The 10,783-nt window shown below is 40.8% G+C and overlaps 1 protein-coding gene across 1 annotated transcript; it reads left to right on the forward strand.

The window, feature by feature from the left end:
- Positions 1-381: 381 nt before the first annotated feature.
- On the forward strand, positions 382-4,914 carry LOC308251876 (non-histone chromosomal protein HMG-14-like; the record flags this gene model as incomplete). Its single annotated transcript, XM_080675539.1, has 2 exons — positions 382-676; positions 4,754-4,914. 2 exons carry the CDS (start codon positions 382-384, stop codon positions 4,912-4,914), a joined length of 456 nt encoding a protein of 151 aa, XP_080531665.1.
- Between the last annotated feature and the right edge of the window lie 5,869 nt (positions 4,915-10,783).

Consider the following 10,783-nt stretch of genomic DNA (forward strand, 5'->3'; position numbering starts at 1 on the left):
AGGACTTGTGAAATCAGCTGTCTTCAGACAACCATCCTTCATCTATCATTCTATGCCTCCCAACTAAACTGGAAAACATTATAAACCTTTTATTTTAATAACCAGAGAGAACCCCTATTAAGTTTGCAGTGATGTGCAAGTATCCAATGAAGATACTCAAGGCTCCCACTCAATCAAGGGGATTCCTATAACATTTGGCTTCCTGTGTGATTCTCCTTCCTATTTCCAGCACTCTGAGAAAAGAAGATCAGAATCCGGTTTCATCTGGTTCTCCCACTGCCCCCATCGCGGGTCAGAGCAGCTTGGGCGGCGGGAGACACACGGCAGGGGCCAGGCAACCCAGGTTCGCCAAGCCACTAGCCGCGCCCGCCCACCTCCACGATGCCCAAGAGGAAGGTCAGCTCTATGGAGGGGATGGCCAAGGAGGAGCCGAAGAGGAGGTCGGCCAGGTTGTCAACCAAACCTGCTCCTGCAAAAGTGGAAGCGAAGCCCAAAAAGGCGGCAGGAAAGGATACCTCTGCGGACAAACAAGTGCAAACGGAAGGGAAAAGGCGAGCAAACGGAAAGCAGGCCGAAGTGGCTGACCAGGAACCGAAAGAAGATCCACCTGCGGAAAATGGAGAAACTAAAAACGAGGAGAGTCCAACCTCAGATGAAGCAGGGGAAAAAGAAGCCAGTCTGATTAATGTCATATACCATGTCTTATCAGTGGCCCTGTCTCCCTTCTTGTACAATCCAGAGGAATATTTTTATCAGCTATTTTGTAAATGCAAGTTTTTTAGTAGCTCTAGAAGCTTTTTTAAGAAGGAGGGAATTCCACCTCATCTCATTTTTTTAAGTGTAAATGCTTTTTTTTAAGAGGTGAAATCATTTGCTGGTTGTTTATTTTTTGGTACAACCAGAAAATAGTGGGATATTGAATATGGGAGACATTGATTGTCTTGGGTGTCAGCTTAACATTCCATAGATGGGGGTAATTTTTATATCCTATAATACAAAGCATACTAAATGGCAATTTGGAGTCAGTCATGCGTTTGCTATGTCTTGAACATTTTAAATTACTTCTATTCACATGTTTTTGGTAGAATTATTTCCTAAAGAAAACCACTCCTTGATCTTGGCTCTCCCTGTCAGAATTTTGTGCATCTGTAACATCTTTGGTGTGGTAGTCCAGTTTTTCTAGTAACTTTGTCTATGTGCTGTGTAAGATTGAAAATTTGATTATGTAGTATATATGATATTAAATTGTGAATTAGTGGGACTTTGATGTAACAGCGTATCAACATTTGAAGATATTGGTACTTGATACTCTATGAAAGAGAGTTAGCCTCTAAATTTTAAGCTGGAAAGTCACTGGAATAACTGTTTAGAAAAGAATCACAATTACATGACTTTACATTTTTGGTACATATGTTAAGAATTGTGTACAAATTGAAATGTCTGTGTACTGATCCTCAAAACAATAAAATCTCAATTATGAAAGAAGAAAAAAAAAGAAAAGAAGATCAATACCGAGGCTTTCCTGGTGAGGCCAGTCACTGCCATTGGATGGGGTTTTCACTGGTAGTATCTGTGTGATACACATCTAACATCAGTTAATGTCGACATATTTTACTCATAGGAGGTTAGGCACAATTCCTATGGCAGGCTCAGAGTTCCTAAATCAACAAGTAAGAGTCAAAAGGCCAAGGAAGGTGAGAAAAAAAAGGTAACTAAGATATAGTGAATATTAAAGATGTATCAGACACTGTTCCTTTTGGTCAGTTGCTCAATAGTAGTATGAGGCATACACTAATGTCCCATGAAACAGATGATACAACCTGAGGCTCAAGGGAAAAAGTCCCTTATCCAAGTTCACCCTGCTGGTAGTAGTGGGACCCAATCATACCTACACAGTTTGAAAAGATTTCCTAAGACATGAAGAATGGGGAAGGGGTTATGGGAAGGGTAATGTCAGAAGAAGCGAGGAAGCAGACAAGGAATCCTGTCTTAATCCCTCTTCCTCCACCTTGGTCTGTTCCCTTACTATCCCCTTGCTCAGCTGAAACCTAGGAAAGGAGGGAGGGGATGAGAAAAACAAACCAACCCTGGAGGTGTTTGTAGAGTCAATAGCCCTGGGAAAACCCTAATGAGATGACAATATCCCAGCATGAAAAGGAACAATAGAAATGTCTGAAGGTATGTCAAGGGGAGAGGGTACCTTTCAAACATTTTGACTGGTTCACAGTAAGTAACATGTGTTATATAACTCAGTACATGTGTATATAAATGAAATCAAAGATTCATAACAGAATAGCTATTAGTCAGGGTTCTCCAGGGAAGCAGGAGAGAGAGAGAGAAAGAGAGAGAGAGAGATCTGCAGGGTGGGCTGGGAGGCAAGAGACCCAGGAAAGAGTTGACATCATTAGAGTCCAAAGACTGTGTTCTAGAAAAATTTCCTCTTCTTCAGATGAGGTCAGGCTTTTCCTTCAGGCTTTCTGTGATTGAATGAGGTCTTCCCACATTGTGGTGGTAAATCTGCTTTACTTAAAGTCTACCGATTTAAGCATTAATCTTACCTAAAAAGTACCTTTACAGCAACATCCAGACATTTTTTGACCAGAGATCAGGGCATTTTAGTCCAGTCAAGTAGGGACATAAAATTAGCCATCACAGTTCCCTTAACTATGTGTAATATATTCTGATATTATCCTTTTAATTATATCCTACTCTTTTAAAATTCTTTTTTAATGCTGGTTGTAAACTACTATATTGATTTAATGATTTGTTCAGGGAATGCAACCTGAATACCTGGAAAATATTGGCTTGGAAGCCTTCTGAGAGCTTCACAGACTTTCTTGTGCGACATTATGGGGCAGCAGGAGCAGCAAAAATGTCTTTTCCACTCAAGAGGTACAAGGGAGTGGTTTCCAGAAGCCCAAAGTGGAGCCGTAGAATGTGTCCCCTGAGCCTGAGAGTGGTACAAACACAGTTCTGAAAGTTAATGGACTTGAAAAGGTTTTATGTTTAGGAAGGAGGAAAGACAGAAGTGACCACCATGCACTGATAACTGAAGTTTAGACAAAAACAAGGAGCCTCAAGCATAGGTGAATGATAACATCCAGGACAGCATGACCAGATGTTCCCCTGATGGCAAAACACAACGTAACAGCTCCCAATTCAGTCAATTCCATAGAGCAAAGAACAGCATGATGAAGTGGCTGAGCTTTATTCTCGTCACCCAGTGGAATAAGAATGTGATACAGAAGTTGTTCCGTTAAGTATTGTCCCATAAAAAGCCATCCCCATATAGTGGCTTAAAGGAACACCAATTATTTTACCTTTACCCCACACTGTGCTGGGCATCGGGTGGGCTCAGCAAGCTGGTTTTCCTTTGGGTCTCTCAGGTAACTGTACGCTGACAGTGGCTAGGGCAAGAGTCATCTGAGCACTGGCTCACTCACATGACTGGTGCCTGGATGCCTCCAACAGCTGGGGCTCCTCCAGCACCTCTATTTCCATGTGGTCCCTCCAACACAGAAGCGTCACAGTGGCTGGAGTGAGAAAGCCAGGCAGAAGCTGTTCTGCTTCTAGGACTTGGGCTCAGAAGTCAGGAAGTATTACTTCTGCCATGCTCCAATAGTGAAGGCAGTCGCAAAAGCCTGCCCAGTGTCACAGGGAGGACACAGCGACTCCACCCCTTGGTGAAGGTGTTGTAGTGTACCCCGAATCTCACAAAGGACGCCTCAATCAAAAAGTCAAATTATGGAGTCATTTATTAAAGGCCGGCGGCTTACGAGGGGGCAATCAGCACTCCAAATCTCGCAGCCCTGAAATGCTCGCCACATCTGGCTTATATAGGCAGAATATCACAAAGGTATCAATGACATCTTTAGGTTTGGAACGAGGAACCTGGTTTGCACAAAGCAGTTACAGAAGCGAAATTGAGCAAGTTAGTTATCTATAAAGATTAAGTATAGTTTTGGGTCTACGGATAACTGAATCAACAGAAATATATTATCTGTAGCTACTGAGGCAATTTAGAGTAATTGTGCTGTCCTGGTCTCGGGACCACTGAGTCAACCGAAACGCATTATATGTAGCTACTGAGACAATTTAGGGTAATTGTGCTGTCCTGGTTCCCAGGTTCAGAAGAATGTGCTTCGATAACCAGTAAGATCACAATCAATGGGATATTCAAACCACCAACCATGGAGTGTATTCAATCAATTGGGATAGCATACATAAGTTCAGAAAATCAAAATAACTTTTCTATTGTTTTAGCAAGCAAATAAGTACAGAACCCAAAACAGCAGGGTTAAAGTTAAAGTTAAAATTAAAACTGCAGTTTCTACCTGAGATGATTGCTACCATACTTCAAAGGAACAGCAAGTCCTGATATTGCATATGGAACCAGAAGCATTATTGCAGCCATTTTTTAGCACATAAATTCTGTTCAAATTCACACAGAAGAAAACTAAATAAACTTCTTTCAAATCCAATTTTATGTATGGAAATGTATACCTACATACCAGTAACCATTTCAGTGTGGCTCATTCCTCATAGAAGGGCTAGGAACCATGGATGTAGCCTACTGTCCTCATTTTATAGCTGAAGAATCTAAGGCATAAATGGGGTTAGTGACTTGCATAGCATCCCACAGCCAGTTGATGTCAGAGCAAGGCAGATCCTCGGTCTCTGAGCCCCAGCTTAGCTCTCTTTCTAGACTCTTCCTGTTTCCCCACTGACCCTCACATGCTCTTTTCCTGAGCAGAGCTGAATGGACAAGGATATGTGGAGTCTTTGCCCTTACAAGGGCCACACTGCATCCACACCTGGAATGATGGAGTGGAAGGAAATACCACAAGGCTGCCCAGATGTGAAAAAGGCAAGCACTTAACCCAGCCGTGGGCAAACTACGGCCCGCGGGCCTAAAGAGGGAAGGGTTCTCTTGCTCTCCCCTCTGCTCCTTCACCAGCAGCAGTGTTAACATGGCAACGTCAGGAAACATGGCCGCAGCTCCTTCTTCTGAGTGGGCGGATTTATATCAGCCCATTCAGTAGAAGGAACAACCTCTCAATCTTCCAGAGGCTCCTTGTAATGCCCGCGGACACGTCCCCCGACATCACCCTGGGAATGCGTAGACACATTATCGTGGTGATGTAGGGAGACACGCCCCTGGAGAGCACAGTATCAGAGCATTAGCTAAAAAGGAGACCAACAACACTGTTCCCACTGAAGTTGATGTTTTAAAGACCGAAAACCTTTCAACCCAGTCTACATTGCCATCTACATCTACGTCCCGGGCATAATTTGAAAGTTGCACTAAAGAAAATGTTTAATTTACTGTTTACACATTTTGTTCTTTTCTATTTGTTTTAGTTTTAAATTATTTTATTATATTTAAGTTTAATTTGAAAGGCTTTTGTACCTTTCCTTTGTTAGGCAATTTTATTTTGCCTTTGCCATCTTCAATAGAAGGTATGTTATTGTGCTATGATTCCTCCATTTTTTGAAATTTCAAATTATAATAATTAGTGTTTACATTCTTCTTGTTAAAATGTTTGAAATGAATAAAACTATTGAAATAAAAAAAAGACCGTACCCTTTTATGTACTGATGTTTACTTTGAATTTATATTAGTTCACACAAACACTCCATCCATGCTTTTGTTCCGGCCCTCCGGTCCAGTTTAAGAACCCATTGTGGCCCTCGAGTCAAAAAGTTTGCCCACCCCTGACTTAACCAGTAATGCTGTTCTAAAGGCAACGGGAACCCTTCCGTGAGACAGACACCACCATAAACAACTGCTACAATGGGACCAGTGTGTTCCAACTGGATATTAACTTTGCCTCCTCTCTGAACCAAGTTAAGAAGACATTCTCCTCTGTTCAAACCCAATATCACAGCCTAAGCATTCAGTCTATCTTCGGTCCAAGAAACTTCTAGCTTAAAATCCATTTGTTCTAGAGGAAAATAAAATGCAATTTTCTATTTGCTAGCAGAAAAGAATGTTGAAGTAACTTCTTAGATACTTTCTGGAAATCAAATCCCTTCTGCTGAGGAAAAATGATGAGTCAATAGAAACTAAATCATGATCAGATGGATTAAATTTTCCTCAATAAAACAACTTTTCAAAGGAAGGACAAAGTGTTTAGAAGAATAGATTTCCAGTAAATTTATATTAACAATCATCAAGCTTCCCTGCTTAAGGCTTATCAGCCTGTTGTTATGGAAATACGGGATGTGGTCACAAATGCAACAGTATAATTTCATTGCAAGATTAACCAAGAGGGCAGTAAAAACCCTAGTTAAAATATAGAACTTTGGTATTTATTAAGTACAAAAAAATAAAAATAAACCAGGAAGGAATTTACATTGACGACTTATATTTCTAAAGCTTTGGTTCCACTGGGGAAATTCCGTTTGACTGCCTTTCTCTTCTGGATGAGGATTTAATTGAACAATACAGACTTCAGAGAATCCCAGCATATTAGAGCTGGGAAAATATTACAGGAGATTGTGTCCAAATGCTTCATTTTATAGTTGATGCTGAGGCTGTGAGAGGAGCAGTAACTCACTCAGCCACAGCTGGTGGAGTGAGGACTAGAACCCAGCACTCTGGGGCCAGCGCTGTGTTGTCCATTCATTTAAACCTCTTAGAAACATTTTAGCAAAACTATGGACCAGTGTCAGCCCATTAAATTCAATAAAAGGGAAAAAAGAAAAAATAAGCACCAAAATCAAATGGACAAAACAGTATTATCTATTGTAAAGGCATAGATCCTTTTAAAATACTGATTCATTAAAATACAGATGGAGCAATTAGATCTATCAGATTGTGATATGAAAGTAATGATAAAAGTGCCATTATTTTCCTTACAGAGACAAAAAAAAGTCAAAGAAACAAGATTAATGCAAACACACACACACACACACACACACACACACACACACACACACACAACCATAGTCAGAAACCAGAGACGTCCAGAGGTAAAAAGGCATCTGCTCTTTGCCTACCCTACACCCATCCCCCTCTTCTGGCAACATTCTCTATTTTTGTTATAGTAGCTCTCTGGCTCCCCCACTTGGATCCACAAGGTTAGATAGGGTTGAACTACTGGCCTGAGGTGTGCAGCATGTGACCCAGGTAAAGCCAATCACCACAGTGCAACCAATTCCGATGTTCAGGGATTGGTTCAGGGATGGGCACATCACCCAATCTGAACCAATGAAAAGCAATGAGATTTTTTTTTAAACTTCAGAAAGTCATTGTCTTCCTCTTTTCCCTCTTTCAAATAGCAGGGTTCCCTTTCCTGATTCCCAGGAACATCATCTGAGGAAAGAACTGGAATTCCTCAAGCAAGTGAAAAACATGGCTCTTGCAATTTTATATTGCTCTAATTGTTGTCTATTCATGTAAGTACTTACTTTTACCTTCAAAATAAAAAAACAAATAAAAATAACACCAATCTTTGCCCTGGGATTTTGTTAGAATGAAGGATGTCTCTAGTTCTCTACTAATTAGTTCTACTACTGACTGTGCTCTGTGTCCATCGAATTTCTGTTCTGGAGAGTATAAAGAAAAAGAACATGCTTTGAAGTCAGAAAAACACTTGGACAAGTCCTTAGCCTCCGTTTTCTTTCCTGTAGAATTCAGATATTGATGCCTGATTCAATTCAAGAGGTTACTTTGAATATCGACAGGTAAACTCTGAAAAGGCAATATGGCATTGGGAAAGTATTAGTCCTGAGGTATCACGAATTTTGCTCCCTTCCTTATGCCTACTCTGCAAGATGGACCCCGAGTTAGAGCACATACCTCACTCATTTGCTCCTTGTGTTAATGACAGGACAGAGGCTAGTCAGTAAATCATCTGTGCTACAATCCTCAGCCAATCCCCAGGCAGCTAGTCTCCATGTAGGGACTCAACAGTGCTGTCCACAGTCACAAACAACAGGGAAGAGAACTAGTCCCATGATCCAGGTTCCCTGCAATGGGACTAGAAAATGTGAAGGAGCAAATAGATACTCACCTGCCAGTACCAGTAAATATCTCTGCCACACAGGGTTTAACATACATCAAATCTAATCTGTGATCACCCTGACAACATACTTTACATAGGGCAGCCATGTCTCTAGGTAAGTTGCATAGACAGACTCACTCTAATCCCCTCCAGTATCTCCAATGCGATTGTCATATTCCAAGCTCAACAAGATTGCTATTAGAGTTCAGGGGAAATTTTTTATTATTAAGAAGACACACAAAAGATACAGTATAGTGCACTGGGCTGAGATGAAGGGAGGAACCCCGGAAATCTAGAACCTGGAAAACAAAAGACAATAGGACACAAAGAAGAAAACAAATACTGAATGATGTCAGGTTTTAAGAAAAATCTAGAGCACAGTTGTGAACTGGTAGCTTCCAAGACATGCCCATACCACATACATGTTTTGTTTCACTTACACAAGGTTTTAAAAAATGTTTTAATTAATTGCCAACATTTTAAAATGGAAAATTGTAGGTAAAAACCCAGGTTTCCTGCTTCTGTTGAAAACAGGAAGATTGGGCCACACTGAATCAACAACAGCTTTTCTGCAATGCCTGGCCGCAATTAGCTGGAGATGGAGTCGCTGTTCCCATTCACCCCAACCCCTACCCAGCCCACTTTAGTCATTTGTAGTACCTGGTGATCTCAGGAAGTGTTTGGATTTGTAACTTCTCACCTAACTGTGCTGTTCTAAGTTCTCCCCAGCTCTGTGAGCAACCATGCCATGAAATATACAGAGCTTATTTCAAACATGAATCTCAAGCAGGCATCTCCAAGCACCATTCCAGGGCAGCACAACCCTTTTACAAAGCTAAATTGCAAGGAATCAAGGACTTTGCAAATGTCCACATCCTCGATCCTACTATCATTTCGCCCTGGAAACCCCATCTTAAAGAAACACTCCCTGCAGTGCTTTAAGTAAAAGTTCAGTAGGACTCTATTTATAATGGAAACCAGTTGGAAGCAACTAGCAAGTTTATGCTGAGGTCTTTAGGTAAACTATACTATGAATACTCTGTGGGCTCTAATGCATAGATTCAGACAAATATTAATTGAGAGTCATTTTACTAAACCACAGGACTATACTCTGCAAAAATGTTAATTCATACAAATCAAAGGATAACTGAGAGATTAACCAATGAACGTATATGCACAGCCCATGGACAGAGTAGGGAAGGCCTGGGGGGGGGGGGCGAAGGGAGGGATGGGAGCAGGGTAGAAGGGGTCAATGGAGAGAAAAAAGAGGACATCTGTAATACTTTCAACAATGAAGATAAATTTAAAAGTTTTAAAAAAAAAGATAACTGAGGATCCCATTAAGATTAAAGGAGACCAAGGAGACATGCTTATTAAATCCGTTGTGCTATCCTTGATAGAATCCAGTTTGGAAAAATATTGCCATATAAGGCATTAATTGAAGCAACGACAAAATAAGAACTTTTTTAAGATAACGCTATTGATCACTATTAAATACCCTAAATCTGATCATTGTGTTGTGATAACAGAAGAGCATGTGTCCAGGAGATACTCCTGAAATAATTAGGAATCAAAGCTCATAAAGTCTTTGACTCAATCTCAAATGACTAAAAATAAATAAAAGCAATATTAATAATATTGCATGAGTAACAGAGATAAAGACACTGCAAGTGTCACAAAATATTAACAACTGGTGGATTTGGGTGAAGGATAAATCAGTATTGTACTATTCTTGCGGCTTCAAGTTTTCAAATTGAAAGTTAAGAAAAACATGCTTATCTGGAAAATGCATATGACATAGTATTAAATAAAAATTTAAGCTACATAATCATGTATCCTGTGTGATCTTAACTAAGTTAGAAAAATCTCTCCAATGTAGAAAATAAGACTGGAAAGAAATTACTGAAGCTTTAACAATATCGCAACTTGGTAGGTGGACTGGACTGAGAACGCTTTTACACTTCCATTTTTTCCTATATATCATTCACATTTTTAATAACCATCTATCACTTTCATAATGGAAAAAAAACTAAAAAAAGAAAAACCACCACAGGAAAAAAACAGTCACTGTATTCCACTTCCCCAACTTTGAGCCTAAAGCCAAAATGCAGAACAATGACAAAGGAATGGGTTCAAGCTCTCAGCCAGCAAGGTATGAGAGACTGTGTTTCAGGGGCTGCCAAATGACCTTTAATCAGCACCTGTCTGCGACAGAAAAATCATAGTATTCCAGGCAAAGAATTTAATGTATAATTTAGCTTTAATATCACAGTGGGGCCTCTGGGTATATCCCCAGGTGCAAGATTTATGGCCACGCTGAGGCGTATTTCTGAATTTGGCTGATTCTTCATGAACCTGGACTTCAGGTTCACATGCTAAAAAATAGCTAAACTCAACTTCAGATCATAGGCCAAATGGGTCAGGCCGGCACACTTCTTTCATCGAAGGTGAGGTTAGCTTCCTCTCATTCCCAGGAGGGATCCTGGCCTAAGAAACCCCAGCAACTCTTCCCCACCTCCTTTCTGCTGCTTCTAACTGAGCTTACTGTGCTGTCTCTCCTCACTAGCTCAGGTTCTCAAAACCCACACCCTCCCCCTGACCTCTCCTAGAACAGGAGGCCGCCTCACTCTTGTCTATCTGAACCACTCAGCACCTTTATCATCCCTCTCCTCTGGCCTTGGCAGAAAGCATCCAATAAAAGTCTTCCTTCTCTTCATTCCATTGGCTCTGAGAGTTCTCTCCACCCGCCCCTCTCTCACCACACCCATTACTCT

Source organism: Plecotus auritus (assembly GCF_963455305.1).
Source record: "Plecotus auritus genome assembly, chromosome: 6".
Lineage (NCBI taxonomy): Eukaryota > Metazoa > Chordata > Mammalia > Chiroptera > Vespertilionidae > Plecotus > Plecotus auritus.